This window comes from Lepisosteus platostomus, chromosome 6 (genome assembly GCF_059453375.1).
Source record: "Lepisosteus platostomus isolate fLepPlt1 chromosome 6, fLepPlt1.hap1, whole genome shotgun sequence".
NCBI lineage: Eukaryota > Metazoa > Chordata > Actinopteri > Semionotiformes > Lepisosteidae > Lepisosteus > Lepisosteus platostomus.
This window is the reverse complement of record NC_142616.1, coordinates 1307011-1334815: the sequence shown is the minus strand read 5'-3', so window position 1 is coordinate 1334815 and position 27805 is coordinate 1307011. Positions and strand designations below refer to the sequence as shown.

General features: G+C 55.8%; 1 protein-coding gene across 1 annotated transcript; it reads right to left on the bottom strand.

The window, feature by feature from the left end:
* Positions 1–79: 79 nt before the first annotated feature.
* Positions 80–27805, bottom strand: cldni (claudin i). Its single transcript, XM_088637314.1, has 3 exons — positions 27352–27805; positions 23490–23622; positions 80–1232 (listed from the first exon to the last, which is right to left on the bottom strand). The coding sequence occupies exons 2-3, from the start codon at positions 23619–23621 to the stop codon at positions 735–737; spliced, it is 630 nt and encodes a 209-aa protein (XP_088493440.1). The 5' UTR covers position 23622; positions 27352–27805; the 3' UTR covers positions 80–734.

Genomic DNA, 27805 nt, shown 5'->3' with positions numbered 1-27805 from the left:
CTCTCTCCTCTCTCTCCTGTCTGGTGTTAGTAAGATGTGATAGATACAGACTCCTCTCTCCTCTCTCTCCTGTCTGGTGTTAGTAAGATCTGATAGATACAGACTCCTCTCTCTCTCCTCTCTCTCCTGTCTGGTGTTAGTAAGATGTGACAGATACAGACTCCTCTCTCTCTCCTCTCTCTCCTGTCTGGTGTTAGTAAGATCTGATAGATACAGACTCCTCTCTCTCTCTCCTCTCTCTCCTGTTTGGTGTTAGTAAGATGTGACAGGTACAGACTCCTCTCTCTCCTCTCACTCCTACCTCACTCCTCTCTCCCCTCTCCTCTCTCCCCTCTCCCCTCTCTCCTCTCTCTCCTCTCCTCTCCCCTCTCCTCTATCCTCTCCTCTCTCTCCTCTCTCCCCTCTCCTCTCTCTCCTCTCCTCTCTCCTCTCTCCCCTCTCTCCTCTCCTCTCCCCTCTCCTCTCTCTCCTCTCCTCTCCTCTCCCCTCTCCCCTCTCCCCTCTCTCTCCCCTCTCCTCTCTCCCCTCTCCTCTCTCTCCTCTCTCCTCTCCTCTCCCCTCTCCTCTCTCTCCTCTCCTCTCCCCTCTCCTCTCTCCTCTCCTCTCTCCCCTCTCCCCTCTCTCCTCTCTCTCCTCTCCTCTCCCCTCTCTCTCCCCTCTCCTCTCTCTCCCCTCTCCTCTCTCTCCTCTCTCCTCTCTCTCCTCTCCCCTCTCCTCTCTCCTCTCCCCTCTCTCTACACGTAGTTGGATTTGGGGGCGGAGGCGCTGTTGGCGTAGTACTTGGCGGCCCCCCCCGAGCCCCCAGAGCGGACCCTGCTGAAGCAGCAGAGCAGCCCCCCGGCGAGGAGGAGGAGGCCGGCGCCGGCCCAGCCGATGAAGATGCAGGCGCCCAGCTCCTGGCGGCGGGGGTTCAGGGGGTCCTTGAAGTCCTGTATGACCCGGTGGGCCGACCAGCTGACCGGCACCAGGAGCAGCAGGCCGGCCAGCAGCAGGGCCACGCCGGCCGCCAGGGACACCCTGGGCTTGGCGCTGTCGCTCTGCAGGCAGGTGGTGAAGTCGGCGCCCACCAGCAGCACCAGCAGCGCCAGCACGGCCAGCACGCAGGACACCGAGACCAGCGCCCGGGCCGCCTGCAGGTCCTGTCGCAGGCTCAGCATGGAGTCATAGCTCTTACACTGCTGCTGCCCCGTGCTCTGGACAACACAGGACATCCAGAGCCCCTCGTAACTGACCTGAGAGAGAGAGAGAGAGACAGGTCACTGACTGAGAGAGAGAGAGAGACAGGTCAGGACAGGCTCAGCATGGAGTCACAGCTCTTACACTGCTGCTGCCCCGTGCTCTGGACAACACAGGACATCCAGAGCCCCTCGTAACTGACCTGAGAGAGAGAGAGAGAGACAGGTCACTGACTGAGAGAGAGAGAGAGACAGGTCAGGACAGGCTCAGCATGGAGTCACAGCTCTTACACTGCTGCTGCCCCGTGCTCTGGACAACACAGGACATCCAGAGCCCCTCGTAACTGACCTGAGAGAGAGAGAGAGAGACAGGTCACTGACTGAGAGAGAGAGAGAGACAGGTCAGGAAAGGCTCAGCATGGAGTCACAGCTCTTACACTGCTGCTGCCCCGTGCTCTGGACAACACAGGACATCCAGAGCCCCTCGTAACTGACCTGAGAGAGAGAGAGAGAGACAGGTCACTGACTGAGAGAGAGAGAGAGAGAGACAGGTCAGGACAGGCTCAGCATGGAGTCACAGCTCTTACACTGCTGCTGCCCCGTGCTCTGGACAACACAGGACATCCAGAGCCCCTCGTAACTGACCTGAGAGAGAGAGAGAGAGACAGGTCACTGACTGAGAGAGAGAGAGAGAGAGACAGGTCAGGACAGGCTCAGCATGGAGTCACAGCTCTTACACTGCTGCTGCCCCGTGCTCTGGACAACACAGGACATCCAGAGCCCCTCGTAACTGACCTGAGAGAGAGAGAGAGAGACAGGTCACTGACTGAGAGAGAGAGAGAGACAGGTCAGGACAGGCTCAGCATGGAGTCACAGCTCTTACACTGCTGCTGCCCCGTGCTCTGGACAACACAGGACATCCAGAGCCCCTCGTAACTGACCTGAGAGAGAGAGAGAGAGACAGGTCACTGACTGAGAGAGAGAGAGAGAGACAGGTCAGGACAGGCTCAGCATGGAGTCACAGCTCTTACACTGCTGCTGCCCCGTGCTCTGGACAACACAGGACATCCAGAGCCCCTCGTAACTGACCTGAGAGAGAGAGAGAGACAGGTCACTGACTGAGAGAGAGAGAGAGAGAGACAGGTCAGGACAGGCTCAGCATGGAGTCACAGCTCTTACACTGCTGCTGCCCCGTGCTCTGGACAACACAGGACATCCAGAGCCCCTCGTAACTGACCTGAGAGAGAGAGAGAGAGACAGGTCACTGACTGAGAGAGAGAGAGAGAGAGACAGGTCAGGACAGGCTCAGCATGGAGTCACAGCTCTTACACTGCTGCTGCCCCGTGCTCTGGACAACACAGGACATCCAGAGCCCCTCGTAACTGACCTGAGAGAGAGAGAGAGAGACAGGTCACTGACTGAGAGAGAGAGAGGGAGAGAGAGACAGGTCAGGACAGGCTCAGCATGGAGTCACAGCTCTTACACTGCTGCTGCCCCGTGCTCTGGACAACACAGGACATCCAGAGCCCCAACTGACCTGAGAGAGAGAGAGAGAGACAGGTCACTGACTGAGAGAGAGAGAGAGAGAGACAGGTCAGGACAGGCTCAGCATGGAGTCACAGCTCTTACACTGCTGCTGCCCCGTGCTCTGGACAACACAGGACATCCAGAGCCCCTCGTAACTGACCTGAGAGAGAGAGAGAGAGACAGGTCACTGACTGAGAGAGAGAGAGAGACAGGTCAGGACAGGCTCAGCATGGAGTCACAGCTCTTACACTGCTGCTGCCCCGTGCTCTGGACAACACAGGACATCCAGAGCCCCTCGTAACTGACCTGAGAGAGAGAGAGAGAGACAGGTCACTGACTGAGAGAGAGAGAGAGAGAGAGACAGGTCAGGACAGGCTCAGCATGGAGTCACAGCTCTTACACTGCTGCTGCCCCGTGCTCTGGACAACACAGGACATCCAGAGCCCCTCGTAACTGACCTGAGAGAGAGAGAGAGAGACAGGTCACTGACTGAGAGAGAGAGAGAGAGAGACAGGTCAGGACAGGCTCAGCATGGAGTCACAGCTCTTACACTGCTGCTGCCCCGTGCTCTGGACAACACAGGACATCCAGAGCCCCTCGTAACTGACCTGAGAGAGAGAGAGAGAGACAGGTCACTGACTGAGAGAGAGAGAGAGAGAGACAGGTCAGGACAGGCTCAGCATGGAGTCACAGCTCTTACACTGCTGCTGCCCCGTGCTCTGGACAACACAGGACATCCAGAGCCCCTCGTAACTGACCTGAGAGAGAGAGAGAGAGACAGGTCACTGACTGAGAGAGAGAGAGAGACAGGTCAGGACAGGCTCAGCATGGAGTCACAGCTCTTACACTGCTGCTGCCCCGTGCTCTGGACAACACAGGACATCCAGAGCCCCTCGTAACTGACCTGAGAGAGAGAGAGAGAGACAGGTCACTGACTGAGAGAGAGAGAGAGAGAGAGACAGGTCAGGACAGGCTCAGCATGGAGTCACAGCTCTTACACTGCTGCTGCCCCGTGCTCTGGACAACACAGGACATCCAGAGCCCCTCGTAACTGACCTGAGAGAGAGAGAGAGAGACAGGTCACTGACTGAGAGAGAGAGAGAGAGAGACAGGTCAGGACAGGCTCAGCATGGAGTCACAGCTCTTACACTGCTGCTGCCCCGTGCTCTGGACAACACAGGACATCCAGAGCCCCTCGTAACTGACCTGAGAGAGAGAGAGAGAGACAGGTCACTGACTGAGAGAGAGAGAGAGAGAGACAGGTCAGGACAGGCTCAGCATGGAGTCACAGCTCTTACACTGCTGCTGCCCCGTGCTCTGGACAACACAGGACATCCAGAGCCCCTCGTAACTGACCTGAGAGAGAGAGAGAGAGACAGGTCACTGACTGAGAGAGAGAGAGAGACAGGTCAGGACAGGCTCAGCATGGAGTCACAGCTCTTACACTGCTGCTGCCCCGTGCTCTGGACAACACAGGACATCCAGAGCCCCTCGTAACTGACCTGAGAGAGAGAGAGAGAGACAGGTCACTGACTGAGAGAGAGAGAGAGAGAGAGACAGGTCAGGACAGGCTCAGCATGGAGTCACAGCTCTTACACTGCTGCTGCCCCGTGCTCTGGACAACACAGGACATCCAGAGCCCCTCGTAACTGACCTGAGAGAGAGAGAGAGACAGGTCACTGACTGAGAGAGAGAGAGAGAGAGACAGGTCAGGACAGGCTCAGCATGGAGTCACAGCTCTTACACTGCTGCTGCCCCGTGCTCTGGACAACACAGGACATCCAGAGCCCCTCGTAACTGACCTGAGAGAGAGAGAGAGACAGGTCACTGACTGAGAGAGAGAGAGAGAGAGACAGGTCAGGACAGGCTCAGCATGGAGTCACAGCTCTTACACTGCTGCTGCCCCGTGCTCTGGACAACACAGGACATCCAGAGCCCCTCGTAACTGACCTGAGAGAGAGAGAGAGAGACAGGTCACTGACTGAGAGAGAGAGAGAGAGAGACAGGTCAGGACAGGCTCAGCATGGAGTCACAGCTCTTACACTGCTGCTGCCCCGTGCTCTGGACAACACAGGACATCCAGAGCCCCTCGTAACTGACCTGAGAGAGAGAGAGAGAGACAGGTCACTGACTGAGAGAGAGAGAGAGAGAGACAGGTCAGGACAGGCTCAGCATGGAGTCACAGCTCTTACACTGCTGCTGCCCCGTGCTCTGGACAACACAGGACATCCAGAGCCCCTCGTAACTGACCTGAGAGAGAGAGAGAGAGAGAGACAGGTCACTGACTGAGAGAGAGAGAGAGACAGGTCACTGACTGAGAGAGAGAGAGAGACAGGTCAGGGACCGAGAGAGAGAAACAGGTCACTGACTGAGAGAGAGAGAGATAATGCTCCAGCCGCCTACAGTATATGTCGATATTATATAATATGTCTTTGTTGTAAATGTCTGTAACATGTCTGTAGATTTTATTTTACTTCTATTTTTTGTTTTGTTCTATGTTAATTTCATTATTTTTATTTGCTTTGGCAACACTGATTGTACCCATCGGTCATGCTAATAAAGCACCTTGAATTGAATTGAATTGAGTACTGGAGGAAGAGGGTACAGGCTCAATACTACAGACACACTGAGAGAGAGGGGTGAACGGGGTCAGTACAGACACACTGAGAGAGAGGGGTGAACGGGTCAGTACAGACACACTGAGAGAGAGGGGTGAACGGGGTCAGTACAGACACACTGAGAGAGAGGGGTGAACGGGGTCAGTACAGACACACTGAGAGAGAGGGGTGAACGGGTCAGTACAGACACACTGAGAGAGAGGGGTGAACGGGTCAGTACAGACAGACACACTGAGAGAGAGGGGTGAACGGGTCAGTACAGACACACTGAGAGAGAGGGGTGAACGGGTCAGTACAGACACACTGAGAGAGAGGGGTGAACGGGGTCAGTACAGACACACTGAGAGAGAGGGGTGAACGGGGTCAGTACAGACACACTGAGAGAGAGGGGTGAACGGGTCAGTACAGACACACTGAGAGAGAGGGGTGAACGGGGTCAGTACAGACAGACACACTGAGAGAGAGGGGTGAACGGGTCAGTACAGACACACTGAGAGAGAGGGGTGAACGGGTCAGTACAGACACACTGAGAGAGAGGGGTGAACGGGTCAGTACAGACACACTGAGAGAGAGGGGTGAACGGGGTCAGTACAGACACACTGAGAGAGAGGGGTGAACGGGTCAGTACAGACACACTGAGAGAGAGGGGTGAACGGGTCAGTACAGACAGACACACTGAGAGAGAGGGGTGAACGGGGTCAGTACAGACAGACACACTGAGAGAGAGGGGTGAACGGGTCAGTACAGACACACTGAGAGAGAGGGGTGAACGGGTCAGTACAGACACACTGAGAGAGAGGGGTGAACGGGTCAGTACAGACACACTGAGAGAGAGGGGTGAACGGGGTCAGTACAGACACACTGAGAGAGAGGGGTGAACGGGTCAGTACAGACACACTGAGAGAGAGGGGTGAACGGGTCAGTACAGACACACTGAGAGAGAGGGGTGAACGGGTCAGTACAGACACACTGAGAGAGAGGGGTGAACGGGTCAGTACAGACACACTGAGAGAGAGGGGTGAACGGGTCAGTACAGACACACTGAGAGAGAGGGGTGAACGGGTCAGTACAGACACACTGAGAGAGAGGGGTGAACGGGGTCAGTACAGACACACTGAGAGAGAGGGGTGAACGGGTCAGTACAGACACACTGAGAGAGAGGGGTGAACGGGTCAGTACAGACACACTGAGAGAGAGGGGTGAACGGGTCAGTACAGACACACTGAGAGAGAGGGGTGAACGGGGTCAGTACAGACACACTGAGAGAGAGGGGTGAACGGGTCAGTACAGACACACTGAGAGAGAGGGGTGAACGGGGTCAGTACAGACACACTGAGAGAGAGGGGTGAACGGGTCAGTACAGACACACTGAGAGAGAGGGGTGAACGGGGTCAGTACAGACACACTGAGAGAGAGGGGTGAACGGGTCAGTACAGACACACTGAGAGAGAGGGGTGAACGGGGTCAGTACAGACAGACACACTGAGAGAGAGGGGTGAACGGGGTCAGTACAGACACACTGAGAGAGAGGGGTGAACGGGTCAGTACAGACACACTGAGAGAGAGGGGTGAACGGGTCAGTACAGACACACTGAGAGAGAGGGGTGAACGGGGTCAGTACAGACACACTGAGAGAGAGGGGTGAACGGGGTCAGTACAGACACACTGAGAGAGAGGGGTGAACGGGGTCAGTACAGACACACTGAGAGAGAGGGGTGAACGGGTCAGTACAGACACACTGAGAGAGAGGGGTGAACGGGGTCAGTACAGACACACTGAGAGAGAGGGGTGAACGGGGTCAGTACAGACACACTGAGAGAGAGGGGTGAACGGGTCAGTACAGACACACTGAGAGAGAGGGGTGAACGGGTCAGTACAGACACACTGAGAGAGAGGGGTGAACGGGTCAGTACAGACAGACACACTGAGAGAGAGGGGTGAACGGGTCAGTACAGACACACTGAGAGAGAGGGGTGAACGGGTCAGTACAGACACACTGAGAGAGAGGGGTGAACGGGTCAGTACAGACACACTGAGAGAGAGGGGTGAACGGGGTCAGTACAGACACACTGAGAGAGAGGGGTGAACGGGTCAGTACAGACACACTGAGAGAGAGGGGTGAACGGGTCAGTACAGACACACTGAGAGAGAGGGGTGAACGGGTCAGTACAGACACACTGAGAGAGAGGGGTGAACGGGTCAGTACAGACACACTGAGAGAGAGGGGTGAACGGGTCAGTACAGACACACTGAGAGAGAGGGGTGAACGGGGTCAGTACAGACACACTGAGAGAGAGGGGTGAACGGGTCAGTACAGACACACTGAGAGAGAGGGGTGAACGGGTCAGTACAGACACACTGAGAGAGAGGGGTGAACGGGTCAGTACAGACACACTGAGAGAGAGGGGTGAACGGGGTCAGTACAGACACACTGAGAGAGAGGGGTGAACGGGTCAGTACAGACACACTGAGAGAGAGGGGTGAACGGGGTCAGTACAGACACACTGAGAGAGAGGGGTGAACGGGGTCAGTACAGACACACTGAGAGAGAGGGGTGAACGGGTCAGTACAGACACACTGAGAGAGAGGGGTGAACGGGGTCAGTACAGACACACTGAGAGAGAGGGGTGAACGGGGTCAGTACAGACAGACACACTGAGAGAGAGGGGTGAACGGGGTCAGTACAGACAGACACACTGAGAGAGAGGGGTGAACGGGTCAGTACAGACACACTGAGAGAGAGGGGTGAACGGGGTCAGTACAGACACACTGAGAGAGAGGGGTGAACGGGGTCAGTACAGACACACTGAGAGAGAGGGGTGAACGGGTCAGTACAGACACACTGAGAGAGAGGGGTGAACGGGTCAGTACAGACACACTGAGAGAGAGGGGTGAACGGGGTCAGTACAGACACACTGAGAGAGAGGGGTGAACGGGTCAGTACAGACACACTGAGAGAGAGGGGTGAACGGGGTCAGTACAGACACACTGAGAGAGAGGGGTGAACGGGGTCAGTACAGACAGACACACTGAGAGAGAGGGGTGAACGGGGTCAGTACAGACAGACACACTGAGAGAGAGGGGTGAACGGGGTCAGTACAGACAGACACACTGAGAGAGAGGGGTGAACGGGTCAGTACAGACACACTGAGAGAGAGGGGTGAACGGGTCAGTACAGACACACTGAGAGAGAGGGGTGAACGGGTCAGTACAGACACACTGAGAGAGAGGGGTGAACGGGGTCAGTACAGACACACTGAGAGAGAGGGGTGAACGGGTCAGTACAGACAGACACACTGAGAGAGAGGGGTGAACGGGGTCAGTACAGACACACTGAGAGAGAGGGGTGAACGGGTCAGTACAGACACACTGAGAGAGAGGGGTGAACGGGTCAGTACAGACACACTGAGAGAGAGGGGTGAACGGGTCAGTACAGACAGACACACTGAGAGAGAGGGGTGAACGGGTCAGTACAGACACACTGAGAGAGAGGGGTGAACGGGTCAGTACAGACAGACACACTGAGAGAGAGGGGTGAACGGGGTCAGTACAGACACACTGAGAGAGAGGGGTGAACGGGTCAGTACAGACAGACACACTGAGAGAGAGGGGTGAACGGGTCAGTACAGACACACTGAGAGAGAGGGGTGAACGGGGTCAGTACAGACACACTGAGAGAGAGGGGTGAACGGGGTCAGTACAGACAGACACACTGAGAGAGAGGGGTGAACGGGGTCAGTACAGACAGACACACTGAGAGAGAGGGGTGAACGGGGTCAGTACAGACAGACACACTGAGAGAGAGGGGTGAACGGGTCAGTACAGACACACTGAGAGAGAGGGGTGAACGGGGTCAGTACAGACACACTGAGAGAGAGGGGTGAACGGGTCAGTACAGACACACTGAGAGAGAGGGGTGAACGGGGTCAGTACAGACACACTGAGAGAGAGGGGTGAACGGGTCAGTACAGACAGACACACTGAGAGAGAGGGGTGAACGGGTCAGTACAGACACACTGAGAGAGAGGGGTGAACGGGGTCAGTACAGACACACTGAGAGAGAGGGGTGAACGGGGTCAGTACAGACACACTGAGAGAGAGGGGTGAACGGGGTCAGTACAGACACACTGAGAGAGAGGGGTGAACGGGTCAGTACAGACACACTGAGAGAGAGGGGTGAACGGGTCAGTACAGACACACTGAGAGAGAGGGGTGAACGGGGTCAGTACAGACACACTGAGAGAGAGGGGTGAACGGGGTCAGTACAGACACACTGAGAGAGAGGGGTGAACGGGTCAGTACAGACACACTGAGAGAGAGGGGTGAACGGGTCAGTACAGACACACTGAGAGAGAGGGGTGAACGGGTCAGTACAGACACACTGAGAGAGAGGGGTGAACGGGTCAGTACAGACACACTGAGAGAGAGGGGTGAACGGGGTCAGTACAGACACACTGAGAGAGAGGGGTGAACGGGTCAGTACAGACAGACACACTGAGAGAGAGGGGTGAACGGGGTCAGTACAGACACACTGAGAGAGAGGGGTGAACGGGTCAGTACAGACACACTGAGAGAGAGGGGTGAACGGGTCAGTACAGACACACTGAGAGAGAGGGGTGAACGGGTCAGTACAGACACACTGAGAGAGAGGGGTGAACGGGGTCAGTACAGACACACTGAGAGAGAGGGGTGAACGGGGTCAGTACAGACAGACACACTGAGAGAGAGGGGTGAACGGGTCAGTACAGACACACTGAGAGAGAGGGGTGAACGGGGTCAGTACAGACAGACACACTGAGAGAGAGGGGTGAACGGGTCAGTACAGACACACTGAGAGAGAGGGGTGAACGGGGTCAGTACAGACACACTGAGAGAGAGGGGTGAACGGGTCAGTACAGACACACTGAGAGAGAGGGGTGAACGGGGTCAGTACAGACACACTGAGAGAGAGGGGTGAACGGGTCAGTACAGACACACTGAGAGAGAGGGGTGAACGGGGTCAGTACAGACACACTGAGAGAGAGGGGTGAACGGGTCAGTACAGACAGACACACTGAGAGAGAGGGGTGAACGGGGTCAGTACAGACACACTGAGAGAGAGGGGTGAACGGGTCAGTACAGACACACTGAGAGAGAGGGGTGAACGGGTCAGTACAGACACACTGAGAGAGAGGGGTGAACGGGTCAGTACAGACACACTGAGAGAGAGGGGTGAACGGGTCAGTACAGACACACTGAGAGAGAGGGGTGAACGGGGTCAGTACAGACAGACACACTGAGAGAGAGGGGTGAACGGGGTCAGTACAGACACACTGAGAGAGAGGGGTGAACGGGTCAGTACAGACAGACACACTGAGAGAGAGGGGTGAACGGGTCAGTACAGACACACTGAGAGAGAGGGGTGAACGGGGTCAGTACAGACACACTGAGAGAGAGGGGTGAACGGGTCAGTACAGACACACTGAGAGAGAGGGGTGAACGGGGTCAGTACAGACACACTGAGAGAGAGGGGTGAACGGGTCAGTACAGACACACTGAGAGAGAGGGGTGAACGGGGTCAGTACAGACACACTGAGAGAGAGGGGTGAACGGGGTCAGTACAGACACACTGAGAGAGAGGGGTGAACGGGGTCAGTACAGACACACTGAGAGAGAGGGGTGAACAGGTCAGTACAGACACACTGAGAGAGAGGGGTGAACGGGTCAGTACAGACAGACACACTGAGAGAGAGGGGTGAACGGGGTCAGTACAGACACACTGAGAGAGAGGGGTGAACGGGTCAGTACAGACACACTGAGAGAGAGGGGTGAACGGGGTCAGTACAGACACACTGAGAGAGAGGGGTGAACGGGGTCAGTACAGACACACTGAGAGAGAGGGGTGAACGGGTCAGTACAGACACACTGAGAGAGAGGGGTGAACGGGGTCAGTACAGACACACTGAGAGAGAGGGGTGAACGGGGTCAGTACAGACAGACACACTGAGAGAGAGGGGTGAACGGGTCAGTACAGACACACTGAGAGAGAGGGGTGAACGGGGTCAGTACAGACACACTGAGAGAGAGGGGTGAACGGGGTCAGTACAGACACACTGAGAGAGAGGGGTGAACGGGGTCAGTACAGACAGACACACTGAGAGAGAGGGGTGAACGGGTCAGTACAGACACACTGAGAGAGAGGGGTGAACGGGTCAGTACAGACAGACACACTGAGAGAGAGGGGTGAACGGGTCAGTACAGACACACTGAGAGAGAGGGGTGAACGGGTCAGTACAGACACACTGAGAGAGAGGGGTGAACGGGTCAGTACAGACACACTGAGAGAGAGGGGTGAACGGGGTCAGTACAGACACACTGAGAGAGAGGGGTGAACGGGTCAGTACAGACACACTGAGAGAGAGGGGTGAACGGGTCAGTACAGACAGACACAGTGAGAGAGAGGGGTGAACGGGGTCAGTACAGACACACTGAGAGAGAGGGGTGAACGGGGTCAGTACAGACACACTGAGAGAGAGGGGTGAACGGGTCAGTACAGACACACTGAGAGAGAGGGGTGAACGGGGTCAGTACAGACACACTGAGAGAGAGGGGTGAACGGGGTCAGTACAGACACACTGAGAGAGAGGGGTGAACGGGGTCAGTACAGACACACTGAGAGAGAGGGGTGAACGGGTCAGTACAGACACACTGAGAGAGAGGGGTGAACGGGTCAGTACAGACACACTGAGAGAGAGGGGTGAACGGGGTCAGTACAGACACACTGAGAGAGAGGGGTGAACGGGGTCAGTACAGACACACTGAGAGAGAGGGGTGAACGGGGTCAGTACAGACACACTGAGAGAGAGGGGTGAACGGGTCAGTACAGACACACTGAGAGAGAGGGGTGAACGGGGTCAGTACAGACAGACACACTGAGAGAGAGGGGTGAACGGGGTCAGTACAGACAGACACACTGAGAGAGAGGGGTGAACGGGTCAGTACAGACACACTGAGAGAGAGGGGTGAACGGGGTCAGTACAGACACACTGAGAGAGAGGGGTGAACGGGGTCAGTACAGACAGACACACTGAGAGAGAGGGGTGAACGGGTCAGTACAGACAGACACACTGAGAGAGAGGGGTGAACGGGTCAGTACAGACACACTGAGAGAGAGGGGTGAACGGGTCAGTACAGACACACTGAGAGAGAGGGGTGAACGGGGTCAGTACAGACACACTGAGAGAGAGGGGTGAACGGGGTCAGTACAGACAGACACACTGAGAGAGAGGGGTGAACGGGGTCAGTACAGACACACTGAGAGAGAGGGGTGAACGGGTCAGTACAGACAGACACACTGAGAGAGAGGGGTGAACGGGTCAGTACAGACAGACTGAGAGAGAGGGGTGAACGGGTCAGTACAGACACACTGAGAGAGAGGGGTGAACGGGTCAGTACAGACACACTGAGAGAGAGGGGTGAACGGGTCAGTACAGACACACTGAGAGAGAGGGGTGAACGGGTCAGTACAGACACACTGAGAGAGAGGGGTGAACGGGTCAGTACAGACACACTGAGAGAGAGGGGTGAACGGGGTCAGTACAGACACACTGAGAGAGAGGGGTGAACGGGTCAGTACAGACACACTGAGAGAGAGGGGTGAACGGGTCAGTACAGACACACTGAGAGAGAGGGGTGAACGGGGTCAGTACAGACACACTGAGAGAGAGGGGTGAACGGGTCAGTACAGACACACTGAGAGAGAGGGGTGAACGGGTCAGTACAGACACACTGAGAGAGAGGGGTGAACGGGGTCAGTACAGACAGACACACTGAGAGAGAGGGGTGAACGGGTCAGTACAGACACACTGAGAGAGAGGGGTGAACGGGGTCAGTACAGACAGACACACTGAGAGAGAGGGGTGAACGGGGTCAGTACAGACACACTGAGAGAGAGGGGTGAACGGGTCAGTACAGACACACTGAGAGAGAGGGGTGAACGGGTCAGTACAGACACACTGAGAGAGAGGGGTGAACGGGTCAGTACAGACACACTGAGAGAGAGGGGTGAACGGGGTCAGTACAGACACACTGAGAGAGAGGGGTGAACGGGTCAGTACAGACACACTGAGAGAGAGGGGTGAACGGGGTCAGTACAGACACACTGAGAGAGAGGGGTGAACGGGTCAGTACAGACACACTGAGAGAGAGGGGTGAACGGGGTCAGTACAGACACACTGAGAGAGAGGGGTGAACGGGTCAGTACAGACACACTGAGAGAGAGGGGTGAACGGGTCAGTACAGACAGACACACTGAGAGAGAGGGGTGAACGGGTCAGTACAGACACACTGAGAGAGAGGGGTGAACGGGTCAGTACAGACACACTGAGAGAGAGGGGTGAACGGGGTCAGTACAGACACACTGAGAGAGAGGGGTGAACGGGTCAGTACAGACACACTGAGAGAGAGGGGTGAACGGGTCAGTACAGACACACTGAGAGAGAGGGGTGAACGGGTCAGTACAGACAGACACACTGAGAGAGAGGGGTGAACGGGGTCAGTACAGACACACTGAGAGAGAGGGGTGAACGGGGTCAGTACAGACACACTGAGAGAGAGGGGTGAACGGGTCAGTACAGACACACTGAGAGAGAGGGGTGAACGGGGTCAGTACAGACACACTGAGAGAGAGGGGTGAACGGGGTCAGTACAGACACACTGAGAGAGAGGGGTGAACGGGTCAGTACAGACAGACACACTGAGAGAGAGGGGTGAACGGGTCAGTACAGACACACTGAGAGAGAGGGGTGAACGGGGTCAGTACAGACACACTGAGAGAGAGGGGTGAACGGGGTCAGTACAGACACACTGAGAGAGAGGGGTGAACGGGTCAGTACAGACACACTGAGAGAGAGGGGTGAACGGGTCAGTACAGACACACTGAGAGAGAGGGGTGAACGGGGTCAGTACAGACACACTGAGAGAGAGGGGTGAACGGGGTCAGTACAGACACACTGAGAGAGAGGGGTGAACGGGTCAGTACAGACACACTGAGAGAGAGGGGTGAACGGGGTCAGTACAGACACACTGAGAGAGAGGGGTGAACGGGTCAGTACAGACACACTGAGAGAGAGGGGTGAACGGGTCAGTACAGACACACTGAGAGAGAGGGGTGAACGGGTCAGTACAGACACACTGAGAGAGAGGGGTGAACGGGGTCAGTACAGACACACTGAGAGAGAGGGGTGAACGGGTCAGTACAGACAGACACACTGAGAGAGAGGGGTGAACGGGGTCAGTACAGACACACTGAGAGAGAGGGGTGAACGGGTCAGTACAGACACACTGAGAGAGAGGGGTGAACGGGTCAGTACAGACACACTGAGAGAGAGGGGTGAACGGGTCAGTACAGACACACTGAGAGAGAGGGGTGAACGGGGTCAGTACAGACACACTGAGAGAGAGGGGTGAACGGGGTCAGTACAGACAGACACACTGAGAGAGAGGGGTGAACGGGTCAGTACAGACACACTGAGAGAGAGGGGTGAACGGGTCAGTACAGACACACTGAGAGAGAGGGGTGAACGGGGTCAGTACAGACACACTGAGAGAGAGGGGTGAACGGGTCAGTACAGACACACTGAGAGAGAGGGGTGAACGGGGTCAGTACAGACACACTGAGAGAGAGGGGTGAACGGGTCAGTACAGACAGACACACTGAGAGAGAGGGGTGAACGGGGTCAGTACAGACACACTGAGAGAGAGGGGTGAACGGGTCAGTACAGACACACTGAGAGAGAGGGGTGAACGGGTCAGTACAGACACACTGAGAGAGAGGGGTGAACGGGTCAGTACAGACACACTGAGAGAGAGGGGTGAACGGGTCAGTACAGACACACTGAGAGAGAGGGGTGAACGGGGTCAGTACAGACAGACACACTGAGAGAGAGGGGTGAACGGGGTCAGTACAGACACACTGAGAGAGAGGGGTGAACGGGTCAGTACAGACACACTGAGAGAGAGGGGTGAACGGGATCAGTACAGACACACTGAGAGAGAGGGGTGAACGGGTCAGTACAGACACACTGAGAGAGAGGGGTGAACGGGTCAGTACAGACACACTGAGAGAGAGGGGTGAACGGGGTCAGTACAGACACACTGAGAGAGAGGGGTGAACGGGGTCAGTACAGACAGACACACTGAGAGAGAGGGGTGAACGGGGTCAGTACAGACACACTGAGAGAGAGGGGTGAACGGGTCAGTACAGACACACTGAGAGAGAGGGGTGAACGGGGTCAGTACAGACACACTGAGAGAGAGGGGTGAACGGGTCAGTACAGACAGACACACTGAGAGAGAGGGGTGAACGGGTCAGTACAGACACACTGAGAGAGAGGGGTGAACGGGTCAGTACAGACACACTGAGAGAGAGGGGTGAACGGGTCAGTACAGACACACTGAGAGAGAGGGGTGAACGGGGTCAGTACAGACACACTGAGAGAGAGGGGTGAACGGGTCAGTACAGACACACTGAGAGAGAGGGGCGAACGGGTCAGTACAGACACACTGAGAGAGAGGGGTGAACGGGTCAGTACAGACAGACACACTGAGAGAGAGGGGTGAACGGGTCAGTACAGACAGACACACTGAGAGAGAGGGGTGAACGGGTCAGTACAGACACACTGAGAGAGAGGGGTGAACGGGGTCAGTACAGACACACTGAGAGAGAGGGGTGAACGGGGTCAGTACAGACAGACACACTGAGAGAGAGGGGTGAACGGGGTCAGTACAGACACACTGAGAGAGAGGGGTGAACGGGGTCAGTACAGACAGACACACTGAGAGAGAGGGGTGAACGGGGTCAGTACAGACACACTGAGAGAGAGGGGTGAACGGGGTCAGTACAGACACACTGAGAGAGAGGGGTGAACGGGTCAGTACAGACACACTGAGAGAGAGGGGTGAACGGGGTCAGTACAGACACACTGAGAGAGAGGGGTGAACGGGTCAGTACAGACACACTGAGAGAGAGGGGTGAACGGGTCAGTACAGACAGACACACTGAGAGAGAGGGGTGAACGGGGTCAGTACAGACACACTGAGAGAGAGGGGTGAACGGGTCAGTACAGACACACTGAGAGAGAGGGGTGAACGGGGTCAGTACAGACAGACACACTGAGAGAGAGGGGTGAACGGGGTCAGTACAGACACACTGAGAGAGAGGGGTGAACGGGTCAGTACAGACACACTGAGAGAGAGGGGTGAACGGGTCAGTACAGACAGACACACTGAGAGAGAGGGGTGAACGGGGTCAGTACAGACACACTGAGAGAGAGGGGTGAACGGGTCAGTACAGACACACTGAGAGAGAGGGGTGAACGGGGTCAGTACAGACAGACACACTGAGAGAGAGGGGTGAACGGGGTCAGTACAGACAGACACACTGAGAGAGAGGGGTGAACGGGTCAGTACAGACACACTGAGAGAGAGGGGTGAACGGGTCAGTACAGACACACTGAGAGAGAGGGGTGAACGGGGTCAGTACAGACACACTGAGAGAGAGGGGTGAACGGGGTCAGTACAGACAGACACACTGAGAGAGAGGGGTGAACGGGATCAGTACAGACACACTGAGAGAGAGGGGTGAACGGGTCAGTACAGACACACTGAGAGAGAGGGGTGAACGGGTCAGTACAGACACACTGAGAGAGAGGGGTGAACGGGGTCAGTACAGACACACTGAGAGAGAGGGGTGAACGGGGTCAGTACAGACAGACACACTGAGAGAGAGGGGTGAACGGGATCAGTACAGACACACTGAGAGAGAGGGGTGAACGGGTCAGTACAGACACACTGAGAGAGAGGGGTGAACGGGGTCAGTACAGACACACTGAGAGAGAGGGGTGAACGGGTCAGTACAGACACACTGAGAGAGAGGGGTGAACGGGGTCAGTACAGACACACTGAGAGAGAGGGGTGAACGGGGTCAGTACAGACAGACACACTGAGAGAGAGGGGTGAACGGGGTCAGTACAGACACACTGAGAGAGAGGGGTGAACGGGTCAGTACAGACACACTGAGAGAGAGGGGTGAACGGGGTCAGTACAGACACACTGAGAGAGAGGGGTGAACGGGGTCAGTACAGACACACTGAGAGAGAGGGGTGAACGGGTCAGTACAGACACACTGAGAGAGAGGGGTGAACGGGGTCAGTACAGACACACTGAGAGAGAGGGGTGAACGGGTCAGTACAGACACACTGAGAGAGAGGGGTGAACGGGTCAGTACAGACACACTGAGAGAGAGGGGTGAACGGGTCAGTACAGACAGACACACTGAGAGAGAGGGGTGAACGGGGTCAGTACAGACACACTGAGAGAGAGGGGTGAACGGGGTCAGTACAGACACACTGAGAGAGAGGGGTGAACGGGGTCAGTACAGACACACTGAGAGAGAGGGGTGAACGGGTCAGTACAGACACACTGAGAGAGAGGGGTGAACGGGTCAGTACAGACAGACACACTGAGAGAGAGGGGTGAACGGGTCAGTACAGACACACTGAGAGAGAGGGGTGAATGGGTCAGTACAGACACACTGAGAGAGAGGGGTGAACGGGTCAGTACAGACACACTGAGAGAGAGGGGTGAACGGGTCAGTACAGACACACTGAGAGAGAGGGGTGAACGGGGTCAGTACAGACAGACACACTGAGAGAGAGGGGTGAACGGGGTCAGTACAGACACACTGAGAGAGAGGGGTGAACGGGGTCAGTACAGACACACTGAGAGAGAGGGGTGAACGGGTCAGTACAGACACACTGAGAGAGAGGGGTGAACGGGTCAGTACAGACACACTGAGAGAGAGGGGTGAACGGGTCAGTACAGACACACTGAGAGAGAGGGGTGAACGGGTCAGTACAGACACACTGAGAGAGAGGGGTGAACGGGGTCAGTACAGACAGACACACTGAGAGAGAGGGGTGAACGGGGTCAGTACAGACACACTGAGAGAGAGGGGTGAACGGGGTCAGTACAGACAGACACACTGAGAGAGAGGGGTGAACGGGTCAGTACAGACACACTGAGAGAGAGGGGTGAACGGGTCAGTACAGACACACTGAGAGAGAGGGGTGAACGGGTCAGTACAGACAGACACACTGAGAGAGAGGGGTGAACGGGTCAGTACAGACACACTGAGAGAGAGGGGTGAACGGGGTCAGTACAGACACACTGAGAGAGAGGGGTGAACGGGGTCAGTACAGACACACTGAGAGAGAGGGGTGAACGGGTCAGTACAGACACACTGAGAGAGAGGGGTGAACGGGTCAGTACAGACACACTGAGAGAGAGGGGTGAACGGGGTCAGTACAGACACACTGAGAGAGAGGGGTGAACGGGGTCAGTACAGACACACTGAGAGAGAGGGGTGAACGGGTCAGTACAGACACACTGAGAGAGAGGGGTGAACGGGGTCAGTACAGACACACTGAGAGAGAGGGGTGAACGGGGTCAGTACAGACACACTGAGAGAGAGGGGTGAACGGGGTCAGTACAGACACACTGAGAGAGAGGGGTGAACGGGTCAGTACAGACACACTGAGAGAGAGGGGTGAACGGGGTCAGTACAGACACACTGAGAGAGAGGGGTGAACGGGGTCAGTACAGACACACTGAGAGAGAGGGGTGAACGGGGTCAGTACAGACACACTGAGAGAGAGGGGTGAACGGGGTCAGTACAGACAGACACACTGAGAGAGAGGGGTGAACGGGTCAGTACAGACACACTGAGAGAGAGGGGTGAACGGGTCAGTACAGACACACTGAGAGAGAGGGGTGAACGGGTCAGTACAGACACACTGAGAGAGAGGGGTGAACGGGTCAGTACAGACACACTGAGAGAGAGGGGTGAACGGGGTCAGTACAGACACACTGAGAGAGAGGGGTGAACGGGTCAGTACAGACAGACACACTGAGAGAGAGGGGTGAACGGGTCAGTACAGACACACTGAGAGAGAGGGGTGAACGGGTCAGTACAGACACACTGAGAGAGAGGGGTGAACGGGGTCAGTACAGACACACTGAGAGAGAGGGGTGAACGGGGTCAGTACAGACACACTGAGAGAGAGGGGTGAACGGGTCAGTACAGACAGACACACTGAGAGAGAGGGGTGAACGGGTCAGTACAGACACACTGAGAGAGAGGGGTGAACGGGTCAGTACAGACACACTGAGAGAGAGGGGTGAACGGGTCAGTACAGACACACTGAGAGAGAGGGGTGAACGGGTCAGTACAGACAGACACACTGAGAGAGAGGGGTGAACGGGTCAGTACAGACAGACACACTGAGAGAGAGGGGTGAACGGGTCAGTACAGACACACTGAGAGAGAGGGGTGAACGGGTCAGTACAGACACACTGAGAGAGAGGGGTGAACGGGGTCAGTACAGACACACTGAGAGAGAGGGGTGAACGGGTCAGTACAGACACACTGAGAGAGAGGGGTGAACGGGTCAGTACAGACACACTGAGAGAGAGGGGTGAACGGGTCAGTACAGACACACTGAGAGAGAGGGGTGAACGGGGTCAGTACAGACAGACACACTGAGAGAGAGGGGTGAACGGGGTCAGTACAGACACACTGAGAGAGAGGGGTGAACGGGTCAGTACAGACACACTGAGAGAGAGGGGTGAACGGGTCAGTACAGACACACTGAGAGAGAGGGGTGAACGGGGTCAGTACAGACACACTGAGAGAGAGGGGTGAACGGGTCAGTACAGACACACTGAGAGAGAGGGGTGAACGGGTCAGTACAGACACACTGAGAGAGAGGGGTGAACGGGTCAGTACAGACAGACACACTGAGAGAGAGGGGTGAACGGGGTCAGTACAGACACACTGAGAGAGAGGGGTGAACGGGTCAGTACAGACACACTGAGAGAGAGGGGTGAACGGGGTCAGTACAGACACACTGAGAGAGAGGGGTGAACGGGTCAGTACAGACACACTGAGAGAGAGGGGTGAACGGGGTCAGTACAGACACACTGAGAGAGAGGGGTGAACGGGGTCAGTACAGACAGACACACTGAGAGAGAGGGGTGAACGGGGTCAGTACAGACACACTGAGAGAGAGGGGTGAACGGGTCAGTACAGACACACTGAGAGAGAGGGGTGAACGGGTCAGTACAGACACACTGAGAGAGAGGGGTGAACGGGTCAGTACAGACACACTGAGAGAGAGGGGTGAACGGGTCAGTACAGACACACTGAGAGAGAGGGGTGAACGGGGTCAGTACAGACACACTGAGAGAGAGGGGTGAACGGGTCAGTACAGACAGACACACTGAGAGAGAGGGGTGAACGGGGTCAGTACAGACACACTGAGAGAGAGGGGTGAACGGGGTCAGTACAGACACACTGAGAGAGAGGGGTGAACGGGTCAGTACAGACACACTGAGAGAGAGGGGTGAACGGGTCAGTACAGACAGACACACTGAGAGAGAGGGGTGAACGGGTCAGTACAGACACACTGAGAGAGAGGGGTGAACGGGTCAGTACAGACACACTGAGAGAGAGGGGTGAACGGGGTCAGTACAGACACACTGAGAGAGAGGGGTGAACGGGTCAGTACAGACACACTGAGAGAGAGGGGTGAACGGGGTCAGTACAGACACACTGAGAGAGAGGGGTGAACGGGTCAGTACAGACACACTGAGAGAGAGGGGTGAACGGGGTCAGTACAGACACACTGAGAGAGAGGGGTGAACGGGGTCAGTACAGACACACTGAGAGAGAGGGGTGAACGGGGTCAGTACAGACAGACACACTGAGAGAGAGGGGTGAACGGGTCAGTACAGACACACTGAGAGAGAGGGGTGAACGGGGTCAGTACAGACACACTGAGAGAGAGGGGTGAACGGGTCAGTACAGACACACTGAGAGAGAGGGGTGAACGGGTCAGTACAGACAGACACACTGAGAGAGAGGGGTGAACGGGTCAGTACAGACACACTGAGAGAGAGGGGTGAACGGGTCAGTACAGACAGACACACTGAGAGAGAGGGGTGAACGGGGTCAGTACAGACAGACACACTGAGAGAGAGGGGTGAACGGGTCAGTACAGACACACTGAGAGAGAGGGGTGAACGGGTCAGTACAGACACACTGAGAGAGAGGGGTGAACGGGGTCAGTACAGACACACTGAGAGAGAGGGGTGAACGGGGTCAGTACAGACACACTGAGAGAGAGGGGTGAACGGGGTCAGTACAGACACACTGAGAGAGAGGGGTGAACGGGGTCAGTACAGACACACTGAGAGAGAGGGGTGAACGGGTCAGTACAGACACACTGAGAGAGAGGGGTGAACGGGTCAGTACAGACACACTGAGAGAGAGGGGTGAACGGGGTCAGTACAGACACACTGAGAGAGAGGGGTGAACGGGTCAGTACAGACACACTGAGAGAGAGGGGTGAACGGGTCAGTACAGACACACTGAGAGAGAGGGGTGAACGGGTCAGTACAGACACACTGAGAGAGAGGGGTGAACGGGTCAGTACAGACAGACACACTGAGAGAGAGGGGTGAACGGGTCAGTACAGACACACTGAGAGAGAGGGGTGAACGGGTCAGTACAGACACACTGAGAGAGAGGGGTGAACGGGGTCAGTACAGACACACTGAGAGAGAGGGGTGAACGGGTCAGTACAGACAGACACACTGAGAGAGAGGGGTGAACGGGTCAGTACAGACACACTGAGAGAGAGGGGTGAACGGGGTCAGTACAGACACACTGAGAGAGAGGGGTGAACGGGTCAGTACAGACACACTGAGAGAGAGGGGTGAACGGGTCAGTACAGACACACTGAGAGAGAGGGGTGAACGGGTCAGTACAGACACACTGAGAGAGAGGGGTGAACGGGGTCAGTACAGACAGACACACTGAGAGAGAGGGGTGAACGGGGTCAGTACAGACACACTGAGAGAGAGGGGTGAACGGGTCAGTACAGACACACTGAGAGAGAGGGGTGAACGGGTCAGTACAGACAGACACACTGAGAGAGAGGGGTGAACGGGTCAGTACAGACACACTGAGAGAGAGGGGTGAACGGGGTCAGTACAGACAGACACACTGAGAGAGAGGGGTGAACGGGGTCAGTACAGACACACTGAGAGAGAGGGGTGAACGGGTCAGTACAGACAGACACACTGAGAGAGAGGGGTGAACGGGTCAGTACAGACACACTGAGAGAGAGGGGTGAACGGGTCAGTACAGACACACTGAGAGAGAGGGGTGAACGGGGTCAGTACAGACACACTGAGAGAGAGGGGTGAACGGGTCAGTACAGACACACTGAGAGAGAGGGGTGAACGGGGTCAGTACAGACACACTGAGAGAGAGGGGTGAACGGGTCAGTACAGACACACTGAGAGAGAGGGGTGAACGGGGTCAGTACAGACACACTGAGAGAGAGGGGTGAACGGGGTCAGTACAGACACACTGAGAGAGAGGGGTGAACGGGTCAGTACAGACACACTGAGAGAGAGGGGTGAACGGGTCAGTACAGACAGACACACTGAGAGAGAGGGGTGAACGGGTCAGTACAGACACACTGAGAGAGAGGGGTGAACGGGTCAGTACAGACACACTGAGAGAGAGGGGTGAACGGGTCAGTACAGACACACTGAGAGAGAGGGGTGAACGGGTCAGTACAGACACACTGAGAGAGAGGGGTGAACGGGGTCAGTACAGACACACTGAGAGAGAGGGGTGAACGGGTCAGTACAGACACACTGAGAGAGAGGGGTGAACGGGTCAGTACAGACACACTGAGAGAGAGGGGTGAACGGGTCAGTACAGACACACTGAGAGAGAGGGGTGAACGGGTCAGTACAGACAGACACACTGAGAGAGAGGGGTGAACGGGTCAGTACAGACACACTGAGAGAGAGGGGTGAACGGGTCAGTACAGACACACTGAGAGAGAGGGGTGAACGGGTCAGTACAGACACACTGAGAGAGAGGGGTGAACGGGTCAGTACAGACACACTGAGAGAGAGGGGTGAACGGGGTCAGTACAGACACACTGAGAGAGAGGGGTGAACGGGTCAGTACAGACACACTGAGAGAGAGGGGTGAACGGGTCAGTACAGACACACTGAGAGAGAGGGGTGAACGGGGTTCAGCCCTCAGTACCTCTGCAGTCAGGATGCTCTGTCCTGTGAAGGAGGTCTGCTTCCACTGAGGCACAGCACAGCACACGATGGCAGTGATCAGGCCGATGATCCCCAGAGCCATCGACAGGATCTGAACTCCCACAGAGCCCATCCTGCTCAGAGAGAGAGAGACAGGGGTCCATACACACGATGGCAGAAGGAGAGAGAGAGTCAGTCTATAGAGACACACCCATCTGTCCGAGGGGGGGTTAGGGCATCCTCCTGGAGCACTTGATCATAGTGTGTGTGTGTGTGTGTGTGTGTGTGTGTGTGTGTGTGTGTGTGTGTGTGTGTGTGTGTGTGTGAGTGTGTACTGTGTGTGTGAGTGTGAGTGTATGTGTGTGAGTGTGAGTGTGTGTACTGTGCATTTGTTTGTGAGTGTGTGTATCAGTGTGAGTATGTGTGTACTGTGTGTGTGTCAGTGTGAATATGTGTGTACTGTGTGAGTGTAAGTGTGTGAGTGTGTGCGAGTGTGTTTACTGTGTGTGAGTGTATGTGTGTGTACTGTGTGTGTACTGTGAGTGAGAGTGTGTGTACTGTGTGAGTGTGTGTGTGAGTGTGAGTACTGTGTATTTGTGTGTGAGTGTATGGGTGTGTGTGTGAGTGTGTGTGTGTGAGTGTGAGTGTGTGTACTGTGCATGTGTGTGTAAGTGTATGGGTGTGTGTGTGAGTTTGCGTGAGTGTATGGGTGTGTGTGTGAGTGTGAGTACTGTGTGTGTGTGAGTGTGTGTGTGAGTGTGTGTGTGAGTGTGAGTACTGTGTGTGAGTGAGTGTGTGAGTGTGTCTACTGTGCATGTGTGCGTGAGTGTATGGGTGTGTGTGTGAGTGTGAGTACTGTGTGTGTGTGTGAGTGTGTGTGTGAGTGTGAGTACTGTGTGTGAGTGAGTGTGTGAGTGTGTCTACTGTGCATGTGTGTGTGAGTGTATGGGTGTGTGTGTGAGTCTGAGTGTGTGTACTGTGTGTGAGTGTGTGAGTGTGAGTACTGAGTGTGTGTGAGTGTATGGGTGTGTGTGAGTGTGTGAGTGTGAGTACTGAGTGTGTGTGAGTGTATGGGTGTGTGTGTGAGTGTGTGTGTGAGTGTATGGGTGTGTGTGAGTGTGTGTGTGAGAGTATGGGTGTGTGAGTGTGTGTGTGAGTGTATGGGTGTGTGTGTGTGAGTGTGTGTGAGTGTATGGGTGTGTGTACTGTGGATGTGTGTGTGAGTGTATGGGTGTGTGTGAGTGTATGGGTGTGTGTGAGTGTGTGTGTGAGTGTATGGGTGTGTGAGTGTGTGTGTGAGTGTGTGTGTGAGTGTATGGGTGTGTGTGTGAGTGTGTGTGTGAGTGTATGGGTGTGTGAGTGTATGGGTGTGTGTGTGAGTGTGTGGGTGAGTGTATGGGTGTGTGTGTGAGTGTGTGTGTGAGTGTATGGGTGTGTGTGTGAGTGTGTGTGTGAGTGTATGGGTGTGTGAGTGTGTGTGAGTGTACATGTGTCTGCCAGTGAATTCCTGAGTACCAGACTGGTCAGGACAGGCCCAGTGCTGTCAGAGACACAGACGCTCATATCAAGTCAAAAACGCCTGTCTGCCCCTCTGCCTGTCTGCCTTTCTGTCTGCCCCTCTGCCTGTCTGCCTAATTGCCTGTCTAACTGTCTGTCTGACTGCCTCACTGCCTGGCTGTCTGTCTGCTCCTCTGCCTGTCTGCTTCTCTGCCTGTCTGTCTGCCTCACTGTCTGTCTGTCTGTGACCAGATCACAGCACAGCTGCCCTCTGTCTGTCTGTCTGTCCCACTGCCTGTCTGTCTCACTCCTCACCAGCGAGAGGACCTGGGCTACATGATGGACAGAATTGGGCTCAGAGTGACCACTACATCAGACTGACCACTACATCAGACTGACCACTTCCTCAGACTGACTTCTTCCTCAGACTGACCACTGCAGAGACACACAGTCTCTGTATGAGCCTCTGTCAGGAGGATCAACTTGCATTTGTGTCCAGACAGATGTCTCAACAGCTGGATACTCAGACAGATGTCACCACAGCTGGATACTCAGACAGATGTCACCACAGCTGGATACTCAGACAGATGTCACCACAGCTGGATATTCACAGATGTCACCACAGCTGGATACTCAGACAGATGTCACCACAGCTGGATACTCAGACAGATGTCAAAACGTTGTCCAGCTGATGCTGCCTCTGCTGATACTGCTACCACTACAACAGAGACACAGAGAGACAGAGAGAGACGAGGACAGAGAGAGACAGACAGGGAGAGACAGAGAGAGAGAGGGGAGACAGACAGGGAGAGAGAGGAGACACAGGCAGGGAGGGAGAGAGAAGGAGAGAGACAGGGAGGGAGGGGAGACACAGACAGAGAGAGAGAGGAGACACAGACAGGGTGGGAGAGAAAGGAGACAGTGAGAGAGAAGAGACACAGACAGGAAGAGAGAGTGGGAGACACAGACAGGGAGGGAGAGAGAGGAGACAGGGAGAGAGAGGAGACACAGACAGGGAGGGAGGGGAGACGCAGACAGGGAGGAAGAGAGAGGAGACAGGGAGAGAGAGGAGACACAGACAGGGAGGGAGAAGAGACACGGAGAGAGAGGAGACACAGACAGGGAGGGAGAGAGAGGAGACACAGGGAGGGAGAGAGAAGAGAAACGGAGAGAGAGGAGACACAGACAGGGAGGGAGAGAGAGGAGACACAGACAGGGAGGGAGAAGAGTCACGGAGAGAGAGGAGACACAGACAGGGAGGGAGAGAGAGGAGACACAGACAGGGAGGGAGAATGGGAGGAACTCGTTATGAAACACTGTTGTGGCTGCTGGCAACACCAGCCACCCCCAACACACCCAGATCACTGCTGCCATGGAAACCAAGTGAGACTCACTGGGGTCAAGGAAAGGATCCGAGACTGATGTCACACACAGCACAGGGGTACAGTGTGCCCTAGACTGGACTGGAGGGGTACAGAGTGACCCAGACTGGACCAGAGATCTCTGGACTGGAGGGGTACAGTGTGCCCCAGACTGGACTGGAGGGGTACAGAGTGACCCAGACTGGACCAGTGATCTCTGGACTGGAGGGGTACAGTATGCCCCAGACTGGACCAGTGATCTCTGGACTGGAGGGGTACAGTGTGCCCCAGACTGGACTGGAGGGGTACAGTGTGCCCCAGACTGGACCAGTGATCCCTGGACTGGAGGGGTACAGTGTGCCCCAGACTGGACTGGAGGGGTACGGTGTGCCCCAGACTGGACCAGTGATCTCTGGACTGGAGGGGGGCAGTGTGACCCAGACTGGACCAGTGATCTCTGGACTGGAGGGGTACAGTGTGACCCAGACTGGACCAGTGATCTCTGGGGGGGTACAGTGTGACCCAGACTGGACCAGTGATCTCTGGGGGGGTACAGTGTGACCCAGACTGGACCAGTGATCTCTGGACTGGAGGGGGGCAGTGCGACCCAGACTGGACTGGAGGGGGTACAGTGTGACCCAGACAGCTGGTAGTCATGGGAGAGCACTGTCCCAGAGACTAATGATCAGGGATCTGTAAAGACTGTGGAGCTCAGGCGCTCATCAGCTGGGGGTCCAGTCTGTGAAGAGTTCGCCCACCAGTGGGTCACCAGTCCCCTGACCGCGGCCGGGCTGGAGGGTCCACAAGATCCGACCGGCCCGACACCACCGGGGGAAAGCCCCCCGGTGAGCTGAGAGCCCTCACAGTACCGGACGACCTGTTTATCACCCAGCCTGAACGTGTCTGTGCGCAGGACCCCCGTCTCGACATGACGTCTCTCTGATACACACAGTACCTATCGCAGTGTAACAGACACGCAGCACACAACCAGACAGGCAGGAATACCTTTCTGAAGTTTCTCTCGGTCTCCTGTCTCCTGTCTCCTGTCTCCGGTGTGAGAGGAGTTTGGCGCTGGGGTGTGAAAGTGCAGAGTTTCTCTCGGTCTCCTGTCTCCTGTCTCCTGTCTCCTGTCTCCTGTCCCCGGTGTGAGAGGAGTTTGGCGCTGGGGTGTGAAAGTGCAGAGTTTCTCTCGGTCTCCTGTCTCCTGTCTCCTGTCTCCTGTCCCCGGTGTGAGAGGAGTTTGGCGCTGGGGTGTGAAAGTGCAGAGTTTCTCTCGGTCTCCTGTCTCCTGTCTCCTGTCTCCTGTCTCCTGTCCCCGGTGTGAGAGGAGTTTGGCGCTGGGGTGTGACAGTGCAGAGTTTCTCTCGGTCTCCTGTCTCCTGTCTCCTGTCTCCGGTGTGAGAGGAGTTTGGCGCTGGGGTGTGACAGCGAGGGGGTTTTGAAGAGGAATGTGGTGGGT

Excerpts from the sequence above, each read along its gene's own strand:
- cldni (XM_088637314.1), bottom strand. The coding sequence starts at position 23,621 with ATGGGCTCTGTGGGAGTTCAGATCCTGTCGATGGCTCTGGGGATCATC. Across the intron at positions 1,233-23,489 it reads AGAGCATCCTGACTGCAGAG|GTCAGTTACGAGGGGCTCTG; the intron begins GTACTGAGGGCT and ends TCTCTCTCTCAG.